This window comes from Bacidia gigantensis (assembly GCF_019456465.1).
Source record: "Bacidia gigantensis strain McMullin 20006 chromosome Unknown contig_278, whole genome shotgun sequence".
In the NCBI taxonomy this organism is placed as follows: domain Eukaryota; kingdom Fungi; phylum Ascomycota; class Lecanoromycetes; order Lecanorales; family Ramalinaceae; genus Bacidia; species Bacidia gigantensis.
Window position 1 is genome coordinate 660,307 of NW_025408606.1, and position 18,706 is coordinate 679,012.

Sequence of the window (18,706 nt, forward strand, 5' to 3'; positions counted from 1 at the left end):
ATGGGCATGACAAGAGCGGGACGGTATGCGAATCACAAGGGTGGGAGAAAATACGCTAAGGTGAATGGCAAAAAGGGTGAGGGAGGAAAGGAGAAGAAAGTGCTATTGGAGCAAGTAGAAGGCGACTGGGAGGGTAGACAGGAGAAGAGAGAGGCGAGTACGGTTTTCCGGGGGTATTGGGAGAGGGCAAAGGCGCACCCAGAGTACGTCAGGTTAAAAGAAGAATTCTTGAAGGGACAGAGGGAGCAAGAGGAGCCTAAACTGGCCGATGAAGGGAGGGATGGGAAGAGCACTGGGCATGGGGAGAGAGGGCGGAAGAGGAAGAGGTGAGTCGGTGTATAGAAAGTCGCCGTTTGAAGCTGGCACTTGTATTATGTGTCTCAAAGATCGGAGTCGACACCATATGGCCTCTTGGCCTAATGTGATCACGCTTGATCCAGAGATCCCCTGATGGTAACATTATTGATCAAATCTGTCTGCATGCAAGAGGCATAATTGCAGCTAAGAGACCCTTCCTGCAGCCCTTTAGCCTTAGTGAGCTTTGATCTTCAGGCACGAGCCCTGCAGCTGGGTCTGTCAGGAACCAGGCGGACCGCAGCGCAGGGCAGCAGGGGACTGGCTTCCAATGGCCCTGAAGGTTGGAAACGCTGCGCTCGTAGACTGTAAAGATTGCTGTATGTACTGTATACTGTATACTGTATACTGCAGACCGTCTCTACTTAGTCTGGACCCTGATGCTGGCTTGGGCGTTGTCCAATGTCGTCACCATCTTCCCTCTTTCCCCAACAAACAGATCGCCGCAATCTCCGGGCCCCACCAAAAATAATAATTAGTGCATCGCGACCGGCACAACAAATCGTCCAGTCGTCAAAGTACGAGTACGAAAGAGTGATTCGATCATAAGTTACTCAGCGGCGGGCATACTTAGCAGTCCGCTGGCATGAGCTGGCTGCGTCAGTGGGGTTGATGTCGGCTACATTCTCCCTGATAAATGTCTAGATACCCCAACCTTTCGTTCATTCTTGTGCCCGCGCAATGGCGTTGTCCCGCTCTTTTGATGCTGTGAAAGCGTATATCGGAAGCTTGACCTGGGCACCTTTGGTCCAGGTTTCCAAGAGCACTGTCTTAAATATCTTGCGGAGAATAGAATTTGGGCAATTAATTGTAATAGATACTAATGGCGCCGCTATTGTCTGTGGGGAAGGGGAGGTGGACGGGGCGAAGCCTCAAACGGAACTGAAGGTGGAGAGGGAGGCTTTCTGGGTGCGAGTATTGCTCTTCGCCGATATGGTGGGTCAATGCTCTGCTTGGTGGCACGTCTTGCATTCGCTGATGGTCATGGGCGCCAGGGTTTTGCGGAGAGCTTCATGTTGGGCGACTTTTCATGCTCTAATCTGACCGACTTCTTCCGGGTTCGTTCGTCCGTTTGAATCTCGAGGGCGATAGCTGACATTCCAAGCTCTTCATCCTCAACCGCAACAGGTTATCCAATGCCACCACAATTACCTCTTCCTTTGCTTCCAGCTTGACCAGCCTCGCACGAGGGACAAATACCATGGCCAATGCCCGCCTCAATATCTCTGCTCATTATGACATCAGCAACGCCATGTTCGCCGCGTTTCTCTCCGAAGACATGACATATTCTTGCCCGATATGGGCACCTGAATCAAGTCCAAAGTCACGAACAGAAAGCCTCGAAGATGCTCAGCATCGGAAACTGCAATATTTTATCACTGCTGCTAAAATAAAAAGCACGGATCATGTGCTAGAGATCGGTACGGGTTGGGGTAGCTTCGCCATCGAAGCAGTGAAAACGACTGGTTGTAGAGTAACAAGCTTGACACTGAGCCGAGAGCAGAAAGAGTTGGCCGATAACCGCATCGCCGCCGCAGGATGCACAGAAAACGTGGAGGTACTGCTGTGTGACTACCGAGCGTTGCCAATGCCGAAAGAAGGACCATATGACAAAGTAGTGAGCATTGAAATGCTAGAGGCTGTCGGACGAGAGTACCTTAAGACGTACTTCAATTGCATTCACAAACTGCTCAAGCCAGAAGGAGGTATAGGTGTCTTCCAGTGCATCACAATGCCTGAAGCCAGGTATGAAGCATACGCAAAAGGCGAAGATTTTATCCGGAAGTACATTTTCCCTGGTGGTCATTTACCGACTGTAAGTCAATTGATCGGAAACATTGAGCAAGGCTCAGAAGGGGCTTTGATTGTTGATTCAGTGTTCAACATCGGTGGACACTATGCGAAAACATTAAGGTTGTGGAAGGAAAAATTCGAGCGTAATTTCGACAGCAAAATTCGACCTGCACTCTTATCAGAGCACGAAGGGATGAAAAGCAATGATGTCGAGCTCTTCCGGCGCAAATGGCAGGCAAGTCTTCCTTGTCGTTTAACTGAAAGGAGGAACTAATGACATTAGTATTATTTTACATATTGCGAGGCAGGGTTCAATACCAAAACCTTGGGGGATGTAATCTTCACTATAGGGCGAGAAGGAGCCACGGAGATGCTTGAAGATATCCCGCTATAGATGCTAGCTCTCAGGTGCTAGCTCTTGTTTTCGAATATATTTCAGCGTTGTAGCGATTTCAGCTGATGAAGACCTGGCAAACTTTCCGTGTGAGATAGTAGGTAGTGCGCTAAATGAGTAGTACGCTTATATGAAGCCAGTAAAGGTTCCTCTTTCATGACCGCATCTTGTATTTACCAAAAGTCTCGGAGACCTTTGTGGAGTCTTAGAAGGTCCGATGAAGAAATCTGCATCATTTTTTGGCCTTCCTCTTTTTCGATTTCTGACTCTTTCGTTTAGTCGTAGTCCCATTCATTGCCTCGCTTCCTCCAACCGTCCAAGCAGAGCCCCACTTAGCCATGTGCTCCTTCTCAAAGCTTGCCTTCTCTCTTCTGAACAGTAGCATCGTCGCTCTTGCATCTTCAGTGCTGGAGTGTTCTCCTCCTTGAATATCCATATGTAGCAGCTCTTTAGCCAATCTTTTCAGGCTTGGAGTTCGTCCTCCAGACACTTGTCGAAACACCGAAAGTTTGCTAGTATCCCTGATGTCACGTTTTGGATGGCCTAGTAGGAGTGCATCGAGATCGTTGCGTAACGCATGGCCGACAAGTATCCTTCCATCGATCAAGCTGGCAACGTCTTGCTGTGCCTGTTCCAGTGTTCGCCCAGTTTGGAGCAATTTCGGTGTCACTCCGGATACATGCGTTCTGTAGTCTGTCACTGTCTCCTTAGTCTGGACGAAGGAGTCGTACAGCTGTTGACCATGGTAGTTGACGATCGAGACCCTTGCTAACGCTGATTCTTTGTCTGGATTCGGTCCCACTCCCACCATCTCACAATCAATGGCGAGATATCTACCCACTTCGATATCTCGTGCAAGACCCTCGTTGACCCTCACTTGCTCTCTGCTCAATTCAGGTAAGGCCGTCGTCTGCAGTGAGGTGCCGTAAGCGGCCGCAAGATCTCTCGGTGAAATCTGGTTGTCCTTGGCCCAAAGAGCGAGCGAAGCTGAAGCTGCGGGTAATGGCGATGCCCTCTTATCCATGTTCAAATTCTGGAAGTTTCTCTGGATTTGTTGAGATGCGCCTTTAGCTCTCGGTCCCTTGCTTTTCTGGCGCTTTGCACCATTTGCTATGGGGTGAGAAACTTCTTCAGGTGCATCCCTTTTTCGTTTACTACCATTTTTCGAAAGGGTGTCTTGTAACCTCCGCCAATTACTGGAGAGATTCTGTACGTCTGGCCCCTGCGCCCCCTCGGCCATCACATTCGCGGCTGTTTCCTGGTATAGTCTCGAACAGAATGCTAGAAATTGACAAGCATTTTGCCAAGACACTAATGCAGCTCTCCGAGCCTTGATGACTAATACGCCTATACCGAACGGCCGAGGCGGCCTCGGCCGAGAGCATCATATAGCAACGAGGGTCATGAAAATTAGTCTCGCGTCACTCCCGCACCCAACTACGCCAGATTGTGACGCGAGACTAATTTCAAGACAGTTGAGAATAAATTCAAATCACCTTCATCCTCAATGATCAAGTACTGGGGAAAAAATACATTGAGTTACTAAAAAGCGACCTCAAGCAGCATGGACTCAGACTGATGTGGGAATAGCTTGGCCCATAAATGTGTTTACATGAAGATGTGTGAGTCGACCTTTTAGTGTCTAGTAATATGCAAGCGCGCAAGCCCGTGACATGTAAAATCATTTTCACTCCCCGGGAAATCAATCAATCAAGAGTTTCGCTGATGTCTCCTGTCTGATATATCCTGTGCCTACGTCCCACGTGCTCGACCTGCCTCTTGCCCCTTGATCTTCTGTCCTAGGCTCGTCCATCATTAGAGAAGTGAAAACGAGCACCGAATAATGTTCGTACTATTCAATTGAAAGATATTCAGAGAGTCCAGCTCCTTCTACGCATTACGTGACTCGTATGTCGATGACGGAGACGCTTGTGGCTAGCATTGGTGGTGCAAGTGCCAAATTTTGATTGGCAGCCATCACCACAGTACTCCAGAGTCGTGCCACAATACCTGAAAAGGGTGTCAGCATAGATATATCTACCAGTGTCGAAAGGCAGACTGAGCTTACCCGTGCGAAGAGCAGCACATTCCAGCCTTGCAAGTCTGGCCGCCTCTACTACCACACTCGTCGATCGACCCACCGTCGGAGTTATTCCCACTAGCAGTGACAGCCCCAGCCCCTGACGCAACTGGCATGGCTACAGGTACCAATGGGGCACCAGAGTATCCTTTCGGAAGTGAGTCAGTTGTGCTGCTTGACTGGGGAGAGTATGATGATGTAGAACCATTGGTAGAGCCTACATCCGCAGACTGAGTGGTTGCTGATGTTGTTGCGTCGTGTGCAGAAACAGCTCCGCCGGTTAATGCGCCTGGCTTATTGGGCATGTGGGCACCACATGATGGTGGACCTTGATAGTTCTTTGCATTGCATTGACTCCGAATATCAGTGCAATAGGCATCCCAGTTCTTGCAGTTCTTGCTTCCCGTCGGTGGAGCGGACGTGTAGCATGTCTGAGTCTGTGCAGAGCAGTTTTTCGAAGCCTAGGTAGATCAGCAAATGTAACAATACTGAGAGCAAGATGACTTACCGCCCAACATCCATCCTGATCAGTATAGGTTGGAGGCGTGAAGCCACACCAATTCGCGTTCTGCATGACACAATTCGCTGGCTTAAGTCCATAATCTTGTTGCATAGCCCGTGTCCTGAGGCGTGAAGCACTCTCAGAGCCTGTGTACACGGCTGGGCCAGGTTCAGTAAATGGCTTCAGAGGCTCCTGCCAGACATTGTAGGTCATGGCAGGGGTTTTCAGGTCCACATAGCCTGGAATGAAGACATGATCCTTTGGCTGGCTGTTGCCGCTTGAAGACAAAAAGATTTGAGCACATCCAATGTAAAATTGAGGATCAGGGGGTTCTTGTCTGCTTGATGTAGTGCAAGTAGTTCCGGGCGCATCAAATAATAGCCCGGGGCCAAGTCCTTGGGTATAGTAGCTTCAAGATGTCCATCCGCAGCGTTCAGCATCTCGGTGCACCACTGCTTCTTGGTGCTATCATACCCGTACTCCATGATTTTGAACCAGCCGTCTCCGGCAGCATTGTTGTCAGCTGCAGCGTTTTCGACCTTCTTCATGTAGACCGCGCATGAACCTTTATGGCTCTTGTCTATAGCGCCTGGCTGGGACCCGTCCGGGTAGTCACGCCATTCGAAAGTAATTTTAGATCCTGCTTTAGTAGAAGCAACTCGTGCAACCCCCTTTTCACCGTTCACTCCTAGTTGTAATGTTAGCAAGCTGCACGAAGCCAGATTACTGTGCAGACGGTTTTAATTAGGGGAGCTTACCGCATGCCATCTCGGGGCTTGTAATTCCTTGAATAGGAAAAGTTGCATGTCCTGGGTTATTGCTCATGCGAACAGCGACACCATCGCCCTGATTCTGGCCGTCTACAAAGAAATTGGTGAAAGCTGTGTGACCAGCACAGAGCTGAGCAGAACCAGCTGCGAGAATAAGAAGATGCAGGGGTGGAAGCAACATGCCGTTGAAGTGGCAAAAGTATGCACTGGGAGTGCTAATTCAAGTCTTGGTCAACAAGACTGTATGAGACAATATTTTTAGAGAGAGAGAGAGAGACTGGAATCTTAAAAGGTGAAGAATGAGAGCTGTAAGCCTCGAGCACCCAGTCTCGAGAGATCCAAAGAATGTTCACGAAGCGGTGAAAACAATGAGATCGTGGGGGGTGTTATGGTTCAATTGTTCAACACTTGAGCTCGGCCCTCATCACTGTACGACGGTGAAAGGAGCCACAACTTGCTTCAAATTCTCCTGCGCCTAACACTACCTTACGACAAGATAGAACAAGACAAAGTACTTAATTTGAGTATTGATCAAGAGAAGTTTCACTATGCAGTCGGAGACTCAAGCTTCAAGAAGCGAGAAATCGGTGGCTGGTCTATCACGAAGCATTTTACGAGAGAACCCTTTCGCATGGGTGAATGTTGCCTCCCGGAGCGAGGTGTCCCTATCTGTGTTCCACGATCTGCAAAACAGAGGCAAGTATTGCTCTTGTCCAATACTGGGAGCCGACATGAATGTTTCGAAACGGGGGCGGGCGGCAAATGTTCCATTCCTCTCCAAGCAAGGTAGCACACTTTTCATAGCCACCATTGCGATTCAAGGTCGAAGGTTGAAGATATCGGTCGACTTCGCGACCTTCTTTGCCAAAGGCCAAAGGGGCCTGGATACACAGATCAACTTTTCGCTGGGTTTGTTGCTCAAAGTCCCCCAGGAAGGTGCTGGCGCTTACTAAGTCGATTGGTCTCCATTGTTTGACGACCACCCTCCAGTTTACTTTGTCAGAAAGGTAGTGCAGATGAATGTTAAGTCTTGAGGTTCGTGGAAGGGCATCTCAAGCCGGCCTGAAGCCATTGCTTTCAAAGAGTCGACCGTAGCCTTGGAAGGGCCACGCAAAGGTCAGGCCAGCGACTTATGACGAAAGCCACCTCGCATTCGGCGGTAACATGTGATAAGCCAGATGCACATTGCCTCACCTACTCCATCGAGATCGTGGGCAGTGATCCACTGTTGTTGAAAATGATATCAAAATTAAATCCAGGTACCAAATAGGGGGAACGTAGTTCTAGACTTTCTTGTGACGTAGTGAGGCCGGCGGGGGTTGCGGGGCACCAAAAAAAATAATTATTCTTAACGTTCCATTACGTCCACCACCCATTGAGATGGCTACCATCGTCTTGGGAAGCCAATTCGGCGACGAAGGTACAACCCTCAAGTAGAGAAAACCTTCACCAACTTTCATCGACTGACGCATCTACATGATTCAGGCAAAGGCAAACTTGTCGACATACTCTGCCGTGAAGCACACGTTTGCGCTCGTTGCGCAGGCGGCAACAACGCTGGTCACACAATCGTTGCCAATGGCGTTACCTATGACTTTCATATTCTGCCTTCTGGTCTAGTGAACCCATTATGCAAGAATCTGATCGGCACAGGTGCGCCAACAATGCCTGCAGGCAGACTTGGCTGACCATTCAGGATGCGTCGTACACATTCCCTCTTTCTTCAAGGAGCTCGAGACACTGAAGGCCAAGGGCTTGAACACCCAAGACCGTATATACATTTCAGATAGAGCTCATATCACTTTTGATCTACACACCGTAGTTGATGGCTTGGAGGAGCAAGAATTGGGAACCGCCGCAGTTGGCAGTAAGTCAACATGGGAGACATTCGGCACTGACACGGTAAAGCTGATTCTACAATCTATTTAGCCACCAAAAAGGGGATTGGGCCCACGTACAGCTGCAAAGCTGCTCGTTCGAATGCGAGAGTGACAGACATATTCCATAAAGACTTGTTGGACAAAAAATTGAGACACTTGGCCGAAAGCGCGCAGAAACGGTACGGCGATCTTTTCACGGCCCAGAACTACGATCTTGAGGGAGAAATTGCTCGATTCGATGAATACAGGGTTCAATTGCAAGATTTTGTTATCGATGCGGCTCCGTTCATATCCGAGATGTCCTCAGAGACCAATCTTCTGGTTGAAGGCGCAAATGCATTGATGGTGCGTCCTATGCAACTATCCCCCAACCCGTTGCAAGATAGACTGACTTTGCGGTTCAAGCTTGACATTGATTGGGGGTTCGTCTTGCGCCTGCAGCATCAAGATCTAGCTCACTGAACATAGAACTTATCCCATGGTAACCTCGTCTAGCACTGGTATCGCTGGTGCAATGGCAGGTTTGGCCCTCTCGCCTGATCAAATGCGGCAAAGACTAGGCGTGATGAAGAGTTATACCACACGTGTAGGAAATGGTCCACTCCCTACAGAACAGCTTAATGAAGATGGCGTGCGTCTGCAGAAGCTAGGCCGCGAATTTGGTGTTACGACTGGTAGACCTCGCAGATGCGGGTGGTTAGATCTGGTTATCGTCAAATATTCTAAATCTATCAACCACTATACAGCCCTAAATCTGACAAAGCTAGACGTTCTCGATACGTTTCCCGAGATCAAAGTCGCTACGAAGTACAAGGTCGACAGTCAAGAATTCGAATCCTTTCCAGCTGATTTGGAATTACTCGAGCGAGCAGAGGTCGTGTATGAGACATTACCAGGATGGATGTCAAGCACAACTGGAATTACTACCTGGGAGCAATTACCAGAGAACGCCAAAAAATACATCACATTCATAGAGGATTATCTGGGTGGGCTGAAGTGCAAGTACATCGGAACAGGTAAGCACACAAATAATTCGAATAACGTACCTTACTTAGACTCGCGGCAGGTCCTGACCGGGAGCATATGATATTTCGATAGAGGTTCTGAGCAGTTTTTATGATTTGCATGACATGGATGATACCCCTTTGAAATGGTTACAAGTGTTGCATTTAGCAAAAATCCTAGACGGGTCATTTCAATCAAGCCATTTGTGGCTATGGCGCACTGCGCAAGGGGCAGCTTCTTGTCTTCGGAATGAGGATGTCGTCCAGATAAATTGCAGGTAGTAGCAATAGAAGGGTGCAGCATTTCGAATCCTTGACTCTTGGATCATCCGAAACGCATTCCATTTGTTTATGTGGCGATAGCTCTACCTTTTCGATCTACCCTTTGATCTCTCGGATCAAAACCACCATTACCCCAATTCGCCCATTCTGGGGTTGGTGGGCCCATGTAGTCCTCTGGACTGAACTTGCGTCCCTTCTGCCAGAGCTCAAAGAACTTCTCATAGTCAATAAGAGTGTGCCACTTTCCCTCCACAAAGAACCGACGACTAGCGATGAGTGCACAGCAACTATGGGCATGCTCAGCCGCGATTCCATAATCCAGCCCTCTCCGTTCCAAAGCTACGTTCAGTGCTTCAACAAAAGCTACGATCTCTTCATAGAAAGGAACATTTTGCATCGTGAGACCCGCGGACGCTGAGGTCGAGGTACCACAATAGGTCACACCTTTGATTTCAACGAAACAGGGTAAGCCTTTTGCAACTAGATCGGCATAACCTTCGACTTCTTCCTCGATGTTGAAACCCTTCACAAGCGTAAGCCGGAACACCGTCCGCATCTGCATCCGCTTCTCTCTCAAGATGCCCAAACACCGTGTGAAACGCTGCCAATAGTCCCTATGCAGCGGCCTGTCGATCTTTTTCAAAGACTCAGCGTTGCTAGCGTCGATAGACACATAGAGCTGCGTCACTGGCTTCAGTGCAGCAAGTTGGTCAGGATGCTGTGCATTACAGACCAGAAAGCTCGATATCCTTTCTCTGTGCAACATGCTAACAAATTCGTTGATATGGGGATAAAAGATCGGCTCTCCCACCAAACTGAGAGCACAATGCCGTATTCTCATCGCTTCTTGGAAGCGCTCGGCTCTGACGCCGGGGACGCCACGCATCATCTTGATTTTCTTGTAATGACCCTCCTTTGCGCCCTCGAAGATCATTTCAGGCGGGTCGACCTGCCATCGCCAGCTTGTACCAACGGGGTTTGTGCCGTGCCGCCAGCAGAAAACGCATTTGTTGCTGCATGACAACGAAGGCGTGGTTTCCATGCAGAGATGGGATTGAATGCCATAGAAGGAGTATTTGTAGCAGGAACCACGACCACGAAGGGCGGATTTTGTCCATCGACATATTTTGACGCCAGAGTGTGTCCCGATTATCGTGTAGCCTTGCTTGGTGAGTGCAGTGTATGTTGGGGAGCTGATAGGGACCATAGGCTTGGGACCTTGGGGCTGCAATGAAGTGGTGAAGTCAATGGGTAGTGGTGAGGACCCTGGAGCTTTACCTCCGATATCTTCCAGGTCCCCTATACTTGAGGGTCTACCCTTTTGGGACCGCTCTGAATGATTAGAGTTTGGAGTTTTGATATCTTCTTCGTCGCTCTCAAAAGCTTCACCACTACCAACGACGCCTTCGCCTAGGCTTCCACTTGCCGCAACGTCGGTCAGTGTACTTAGAACTCCAGCAGTCCATTCGTCAAACCTGGCATCAGCATCCGATTTCACATCTCCCATGCCCACCGGAAAAGCTCTCTTCTGCCCTGTCAATTTTGCCATCCACCTATCGAAATCAAGTGCTTGAGAACAGAAACCATTGGCCACAGACGACCAACCATCTTTGTCTCCCAATCCAAATACTGAATACCCCGCCAGGCAAGACAAAGGGGCTGTGTCGATACGGAAGTCATTGTGGATATCTTCAAACAGCTTCAAGACGCTATCTAATATTGTGTCTATGTCATAGGAAGGAATCAAAAGCAGATAGAAATATTTTATTATTTCTTGAGACTGGTGAAGCATAGGTGCATGCTCGAAAAAGTCCTCGTGATCAATTGCAGCAAGATCAACCAATTGTGGTTCCAAAATCGAGGAGTCCTGCCTCTTAAAATGTTCACTTGCTCTCTGCAAAGCTTTCTCCGCTCGTCTATTGGTCGAGCCTGTCAACGAAAAGAAGAAAAACAACGGTTGAATCCTCGTATGACCGCCTCCAACTTTCGCTGGTGTGGTACGAATTTTGTTACCATTGACACGTTTCGGTATTTGACGTCTATGTCGTTCAAAATCTTTGATCTGCAATTTACTGTCCCCTCGATAATCTGCTTCAGATTTGGTGTCTCCACCAAGCAAAGTAGCTGATAGGAACGAAGCATGGCTAGATTTACCCTGTTGTTTTTTCCACCAAAAAAGTACAATCACACCAACACATACAAAGGATATTGCAAGGCCATAGCCATTCCACGCAGCCAACAGCACGGAGGACAACATAAAGCTTGAGCAGACGGCCTTCGACGTCGTAGGCTAGTACGCGGGCTGGATTTCACGGGCCTTCACCTCATGCTTTCGACGTACCGTCAGACCAGACATTTTCATCTCACAAGTTCGTCCGCTGCTTCTGGGGCGGAAAGTTGCTCATCTGGGTGTGGTGTGGAGAGTTCTACGCAGTCATGATGCGAAGTACGAACCATCTTTTCGGCTAGCTTCTTATCGTCGTAGCCTTGATATTGTTTACTCTTTCGAGGCACCTGCACTTATTCCAGACTATGGCGACAGTCGACTCCTCGTCTCCGACTTATCATTCAGCTTCAACCATCTCAGTATGATGTTCCAGATACGCAGCGATATATGTGCGGACTTCAGATCGTTTGATTATTTCAACTTTGGCGTTTCCCTGTATGATATCTTGTCGTCTAAGAGGCACAATAAATATGTGCTGACAATCTTACCAGCTTTATCCTGGTTGGCATTCTCATATCGTACCTTCCACAGCACATACGTATCACTCTGCGTCGTTCCTCGCAGGGGCTCTCGCCATACTATGTCCTACTAGGAACTACTTCTGGCACATGTGCTTTCGCCAACATTATTACACTGCCGGCCAGTCAGCTAGCGCTTGGATGCTGCAAACATGTGAGCGGCCTAGATTGCACAGCAAGTCTGCTTGGTATAGCCCAGGTTGGGGTGCAGTGGGCATGCTTCACGATTATGTGTGTGCACCAAGGCGTCGCTCCTACCAAGAGAGACTGACATTTGAGGCATAGCTTGTTGCTCTACCTTCTCTTTTTCCCACGTGCTACGCCCCTCACCTCGCCTGCTAGGAAGAATGCCAACCCAACATACACAACCGCGATAGCGGTCTTCGGATTGTGCATGCTCCATCTTGCTATCGTTTTCTTACTCTCTTTAGTCTTCAAATATCTCTATCCTAGCTATTTGCGACCTTGGGCAGAGTTTCTGGGCGTGTTTGGTACAATACTGGCGGCTATACAGTTCTTGCCGCAGATCTGGACAACGTGGAAATTGCAGGAAGTTGGTAGTCTGAGCATTCCATCCATGTGCATCCAGACGCCTGGTAGTTTTGTCTGGGTAGGTAGTCTTGCAGCAAGACTAGGTTGGGACGGATGGAGTACATGGGGAATCTACCTTTGTACGGGAATCTTGCAAGGTATTCTCCTGTCCATGAGCATTTCCTTTGAAATCAGAGACTGGAAGCGGCAAAAGCAAAAGGTCAAAGATCCCAACGAAGATGCGGATGAGAACCCAGAGGCTGACGAGCGCACCGGATTAATCGGTAGTGAGCAGCGGTGACACTGGGGGTATGTGTCTAATAACTAAACTATGTCTATTTGCCATGTCACCATTTCCACAGATGACAGTTTCTTGGCGCTGTGCCAGCGCAGTTGCGAATGTCAAGAAACCCGACGCGTCTGCGTATTCCTCTCTGTCCTCATTGGGTACTTGGCTAGAGAAGCAATGTCTCTAGAAGAGGAGGCCAGTCTACGAGATTATGCTTGCTCTCGCGGCCTCACGAACAATCATCTAGCGCATAACCCGCTTTCCCGCCTTGACTTGCAACCCTACGACTGCCAGTCATCTGAGGGCTGCCCTGAGTTGTTCCAGATCGATGAGGGCAATGGCACGCTTCCTGCCGAACGCATAAATATAGATGCAGATGCACTGTCTCTGCTTGCTGCGGTGACTCGGTTCCCTCGAGAGCCGCCTGCACGTCTCAGCGAGAGCGTAGATGCTGATGTCTACCGCCACAAAGAGCTAAAGATCGAAGCTCCGCTGCTCCGTACTGACCACGATATGGACATGCAGCGTTTTGGAAAGGCGATCATTCCAGATTTTGAAAATGAGTATCTACCGCTTGAAGCAATCGATAATGAAGCTGGCGACGGCCCCGAATGGCCTTCCAAGTACGCAAGACTTCCTGACCAACTGTGGGACCAATTTCGTGCAGAAAAGATTTCAGTATCAAATACAGATCTCTGCTATCTAGTGCAGACTTTGAAATGGCACGAAGACAGTCCGCCGTTCGCAGGGCTTGAAGATGATGAAGCTCTACCTAAATACCACAGGGTAAGGCACCAGCCCCTCAATCACCTGTATTCCGCTAAGTAACGACCCAGAATGCTGTATCCAATCCTATCACGCCACCGTTGCTTCCAATGTCCCCAGAGACTTCACCATACGTTCCATCTTCGAAGACTTGGCATCTAGAGATGCTATCAGAAGCAACAAGCCCGATCAAGCAGGAGATCAGGCAGGCTGAAGCAACCGTATTCCGTCATGATGCTATTCAAATGATGCCTATTTCCTCAGCCCTTGGGTCGGTCAAACGTGGCATTTACACAGGTTTTAGACTGATGCCATTCTTTAGTCCTCGGCCAAAAATTTCAGATAGAACGATCGACTCCGATAGCACTGGTGAGATGTATTGTCCACTCCTGGAGATCAAGGAGTCGGTGTCTCCACCTCTGGTACCCAGAGTCCCCATAGCAGATCATAAAGTGGAAGTGCCATTACCTCTACGATCGCCTCAGCCCCCGCCACCTTGGGCCGACAATAGCGTGCCGTTCAGCAGTACGCTAGCCGAAATCATGCCCGAATTGCCTGGACTGGTATCAAGTCCAGAAAAGAACCCAGAAGAAGAGATTAACACGTTTTTCGAGCACTGCGTAGCACCTCGTGCTGTTCAAGCCGAGAGAAAGATAGAGCAAGAACAATTGCAGGAAGCTGATACGACGCAGAGGGTGCTGGTTCCAGTCATGGATTTCTCACTGCCTAAAGCTCCTTGGGATATCACCCTGAACGCGTTTGAACCTTCTGAGGCACTCGGATGTTGCATAAATGTATTAGTTGATCTGACTTCATCTGATTTGAAGGCACACATGTGGCAGCCCTGTGGCAAGAAAGATCGAGAATTGACCTGGGTCGCTATTCCATCTTCTCTAGCTAAAGTCGATACACGTGAAAGTATCGAAGATGATGGTTCCGCTGCAGCAATCCTCGGAGCACCGGAATGCGTGGATCCGAAGGTGCTGCTTTGGAAACGTGAAGGCCTCCGTATACTTGACGACTTGGAGGATTCAGATGGGGAGGAGCTTGAACTGGGCGTCTTCCCAAGTGGTAACGACCTGACATCGTTGGTGCAGAAACGAAATCTTGAGCTTGATCAAGCTGCGATAGCTTCAGGAGATCACCTTGCTGATCAATTAGTTGGTGCAAAAGCCTTTGCCAAGCGAAGGAAGACCTTGACCTATCAGGACCATAGCTTGGACAAGCAAGAGAAGCCAGCAGACACGTCTAGAAGTCATAATGCTTGTAATTTGCTTGACTTTCATGCCCCCGCGCTCACCGCATTAGGCGGCTATATGGGTGTCCGGAAGAATGCCTTGACATCGAGTCAGATGGACGTTGAATTTGACAAAACATCAGACCAATCGCAGCGTCCAGAGGAAATCTTCATTAGAGCCGATAATTCAAAAAACACTTGGGAAGCCAGAAGTCCGCTGCCAAAAGTTTTCATGATGCCAAAACCGGATGTCATACCTGAAGATATCAGACAGTTCATGTTCTCGGATTCGCTGTTAAGCAATCGCAACCTCTCGCGACGTGTTTTGGCTTTGTATCCTACAGCTCAGGTTATTGAGAGGACTTGGCTCCCGCGTGCTGACAAGCAAAAGCTTCGAACGGAGCCATCTGGAAGAGCTGATGCCACGATGACGGACCATGTCTGTAGTGACGAAGTCGACGTGATTCTCTCCCCGACTACTGGTCTGCTTCTCACAACCCTACAGAAACTCAAGCAGCGTTCCCTGCCTGGACAAGGCAAAACATCTTCTCATACCGAGCTGCAAGACCGTGTTGCTCATGCGGCTAAACGGTTTGAAAGCCTCATTTTAATTGTCCATCATTCAATGAGCTCAGCAACTTCAGCTGATGACTTGAGTAGTAGTGACTGCGATGCATTGAGTGAATTCACAGCGTTCTGCTCTGCACTCAATTCCGGTGTGTCCATCATTCAAACCTTAGGCGATGACGAGCACCTAGCAAGATGGATCGTGGCTAGCATGGTCAAGCACAGCCTCTGCGATAATAATTTCCAGCTCATGCAAGAGGAAGGGGCTGCCGAGATTTTCATTCGCAATGCAGGCTTGAATGCATATGCCGCTCAAGTTGTACTTGCTGGAAGTAAGAACATTTCAGCTAGAGGACCGTACACGCAAAATGCACCCAGTGCGTTCGTGCACTTGTCTCTAGATGAAAAGCTTAAGCATTTCGAATGTCTGGTGGGCCGTCGAAGTCTGGTCCGGGTACATGACATATGTTCAGTGCGTTGGTGACTAACTATTAAATCGTGCTTCAACATTTAACTCAGGCCTCCAAATCCCTCTTCGAAGTGTGCTTCATTCTTTCTTTGGGAATTATTCTACACGAAGGTGAGACTAAGGGCCCCGATTTTTTGAAGCTGCAGGATGTCGAATTTATATGCTTTTCGTTTGCGTGGTTGGCTTGGATGCTTTGCTTCGCCTAGTCTCTATGTTTACGTCTTGGATGTCTTGCAATGCTCGGATCATTCTGGGTGAGACAGCCAGCATGCGATAATGCTAGATGTGGGCTGTCTTTAATCTCACTTTCCTGACGCACTCGCCTATGAAGATCCAGATTCTTATGATTTGCAACAACCATCATGAACATCATCAATTACGCCTTCTGCCTTCCAGTGCTCACGATCATCCGCGTCCTGCCCCCGATCTCTGCCCAAGAATCAATCACACAGCTCACAAACACCACGATACCCGCTCCTCCAGCACAAGACGGTAATCTGCCATCCAACCTCCCACCACCCTGCGGTCTGCAGACGCAGGTTTGTATTGCACCGGATCAAGTCAGCTATGTGTCTGAGCCTTTGGGAATACTACCCAGGCCCTTTCGCAGTGCGATCTGCTCTGTCTCATACACAAATGATAATGATGCTCTTGTGTTCCCAAATATCACCACCATAACGGATCCGGCGATACCGTGTGCTGTAGGCGCGGCGATGGCCGGCTCAATCATTTATGGAAGCTTTTCGGTGTCATACCAAGGGGTTTATTCAACTCTGCCAGCAGATCCACTGATCGGGTAAGTGTTGGCAAACGGTGTGCTTTTGCTGCCTGCAATAACGAACTACGTCAAGCGAAATTAGGACAGACCGGCTTATTCTTTGATTTTACAGAATCGTAGACTCGCAGAGTCGTGCTCGGGAATTTCATGCTGAGGAATCTTCGGCTTGCTCCAAAGGCAATTACACTGACGCTGGTCAGAACTTTTGTTCCTACTGGTGGTAAGTTCACGCGTTAGACTTAAGTCTTTGATTTCGACGCTGACTCCGAAGGTGCAATCTGTTTTGCTCATCATGATCGTGGATAGACTGGCCCTTCGTTTCTTTGTTCTCTCCATAGAAGAAAAGTTGACGAGAAAAGAATCTTTCCATACTCTGCTTCTTCACATCTGTGTTCAGGCTACTCTGCGATCGCCATTGAAGTCAACCCAGGAGTGGGCTCCGAAATAGGGATCCACTTTGTGCGCGTGATTCATCACGAAAGAGCCTGTTGGTCACCAATTATGTATTTTGGGAAGCCTGAATAGGCGCTTGGTCGACCCACTTGTTGCGCTTGGCTTAGTGAGTAGGACTTGCGAACGTTCTGTCAAGGAGAGTCACTGTAAAGCTGAGCCATCGTGACGGAGACTATGAATGATTCTTGCACGTACAACAAGCAACAAGTTGCAAAACCGTACAACTACCCACTGCCTGAATTGCATATACAAAGCCTGCCATGTTGTTCTCCACTTCTTTGATATCTATTGCACTGCTACTGTTATCTTCAGCTAGAGACATCGTTGCAAGTTTGATCACGTACGTCAATCGAGACAATGAAAGCAGGTCTTGACGTAAGCAGAATCACTGATGAGGGTAGAGGCTATGAGTTTGACGCAAATGTTACCCTCCAGAAACGAGCCACGCCCCAAATCACCGGCTCTAGCGTAGACAACTACGACCAAAAAGTCATACTCCTCCAGAAGTCTTTCCGCCAAGTCATCCAGATTGCCCGCTACAGCCTCAAAGCTCCTGGAGTCACCCAAAAGCGCCGCTCCGAAATCTACAACAATTACTTCTTTGACAAAGACCTCACCCTGGTAGAGAAAGTCTTCCGGAATATCCTGGGCAATAAGGTCCGCGAGGGCTCGGCCTCCTTCACCAATATCACGATCAGCATAGATGTGCCTCAGACGGCGAGCGAGGAATGTCAGAGGGGCAGGACACTGGCTTATGTTGTCACGCCGGAACATAAGCGAATCCAACTCTGCCCGCTGTTTTGGACGCTGGCGGGGACTTACCTTGAGCATGCTGACAGATTAGATATTGGGCAGTTGAGGCCAAAGTGCTCTCAGATTGGGGACTTTGTGTCCGAGGCTATGACGTTTCCTGCCTTGCTGTTGCTGCATGAGATCTTGTGAGAAGACCCCGAACGAATGGCTTTGTTGAGAGCTGATCGAGGGAGTCCAGCCATCTCAGATTTGTATCGAGTTTCTTGTAGGCGACCCCTGCTTGAACTGTTTTACGTTCAGAGGTTCTAACGCCGTGAGCCTGCAGACCCGATGGAATTATTAATGATTACAGTAACGGAGCCAACAACGGCGAGCTGCATTTGGGCCCGAGGAATCCCACGTTCGTTAAAGAATTGGAACATCTGGGACAAGTCATGGGTGTCAAAAGCGCGAGCACTCTTAGAGCTGCCCGGAACTTTGAGTTCTATGCTACAGTAAGTCACTTGAATCAGGAATTGCGTATATCTCTGGTTGATCTGCCCAGGAGATGTACTGGACCTCAATCTGTCGCAAGAATTACCGACAGCCAAGGAATAATGTAGAGGCTCAGAAAGGTACCTGCTTCGACAATGACTGCGCTGAGCTTTGAAAAGAGTGTGATGTAACATTTTAAGAAATGAGATGAAGCGCAAATTTGAAGGCGAGCATTACTTTGAGACGCTGGCACCGAGATCATATTGCGTTCTGTTTTGTCTGCCTTCACCGTGCGAAGGCCCGGCCGGACACGCAATCCACATGAGTTGGTCACATATTTGTCAGAGAGTCCAGTTCATTGAAGTCATCGAACAAAGACCGTTCTTGTGAAGACAACTCTGCGGGAATATGGGCAGCGCTCAGATCGGCGTCGTCTCCAGGCAAAACAACACACATGACAGGCGCAATACACGGTCATGAACATGATGTCTGCTCACCTTTCTGGGACTGCGCAGATCCTGAGAAGTCTTTACTTATGTGTTGGCTTTCAAGAACACAGCGGGTTGGGATTGCCCCTATGATGCA

At 48.9% G+C, this 18,706-nt stretch overlaps 7 protein-coding genes across 7 annotated transcripts; 5 read left to right on the forward strand and 2 right to left on the reverse strand.

Annotated features, from left to right (window-relative positions):
* Positions 1–2,422, forward strand: KY384_007642 (uncharacterized protein; the record flags this gene model as incomplete). Its single annotated transcript, XM_044816133.1, has 2 exons — positions 1–326; positions 1,483–2,422. 2 exons carry the CDS (start codon positions 1–3, stop codon positions 2,420–2,422), a joined length of 1,266 nt encoding a protein of 421 aa, XP_044666773.1.
* A 352-nt stretch (positions 2,423–2,774) lies between these two features.
* Positions 2,775–6,075, reverse strand: KY384_007643 (uncharacterized protein; the record flags this gene model as incomplete). The annotated part of the gene is made up of 6 exons (XM_044816134.1): positions 2,775–3,793; positions 4,524–4,552; positions 4,611–5,083; positions 5,131–5,461; positions 5,599–5,812; positions 5,883–6,075. The coding sequence occupies 6 exons, from the start codon at positions 6,073–6,075 to the stop codon at positions 2,775–2,777; spliced, it is 2,259 nt and encodes a 752-aa protein (XP_044666774.1).
* Positions 6,076–7,274: 1,199 nt separating this feature from the next.
* Positions 7,275–8,872, forward strand: KY384_007644 (uncharacterized protein; the record flags this gene model as incomplete). Its single annotated transcript, XM_044816135.1, has 7 exons — positions 7,275–7,314; positions 7,380–7,547; positions 7,591–7,761; positions 7,824–8,119; positions 8,180–8,196; positions 8,243–8,790; positions 8,841–8,872. 7 exons carry the CDS (start codon positions 7,275–7,277, stop codon positions 8,870–8,872), a joined length of 1,272 nt encoding a protein of 423 aa, XP_044666775.1.
* Positions 8,873–9,127: 255 nt separating this feature from the next.
* On the reverse strand, positions 9,128–11,317 carry KY384_007645 (uncharacterized protein; the record flags this gene model as incomplete). Its single annotated transcript, XM_044816136.1, has 1 exon — positions 9,128–11,317. One exon carries the CDS (start codon positions 11,315–11,317, stop codon positions 9,128–9,130), a length of 2,190 nt encoding a protein of 729 aa, XP_044666776.1.
* A 331-nt stretch (positions 11,318–11,648) lies between these two features.
* On the forward strand, positions 11,649–12,637 carry KY384_007646 (uncharacterized protein; the record flags this gene model as incomplete). Its single annotated transcript, XM_044816137.1, has 2 exons — positions 11,649–11,722; positions 12,148–12,637. 2 exons carry the CDS (start codon positions 11,649–11,651, stop codon positions 12,635–12,637), a joined length of 564 nt encoding a protein of 187 aa, XP_044666777.1.
* Positions 12,638–12,802: 165 nt separating this feature from the next.
* Positions 12,803–16,561, forward strand: KY384_007647 (uncharacterized protein; the record flags this gene model as incomplete). The annotated part of the gene is made up of 4 exons (XM_044816138.1): positions 12,803–13,411; positions 13,462–15,648; positions 16,116–16,357; positions 16,447–16,561. The coding sequence occupies 4 exons, from the start codon at positions 12,803–12,805 to the stop codon at positions 16,559–16,561; spliced, it is 3,153 nt and encodes a 1,050-aa protein (XP_044666778.1).
* A 690-nt stretch (positions 16,562–17,251) lies between these two features.
* KY384_007648 (uncharacterized protein) lies at positions 17,252–17,836 on the forward strand (the record flags this gene model as incomplete). Its single annotated transcript, XM_044816139.1, has 1 exon — positions 17,252–17,836. The coding sequence occupies one exon, from the start codon at positions 17,252–17,254 to the stop codon at positions 17,834–17,836; it is 585 nt and encodes a 194-aa protein (XP_044666779.1).
* Positions 17,837–18,706: the final 870 nt, after the last annotated feature.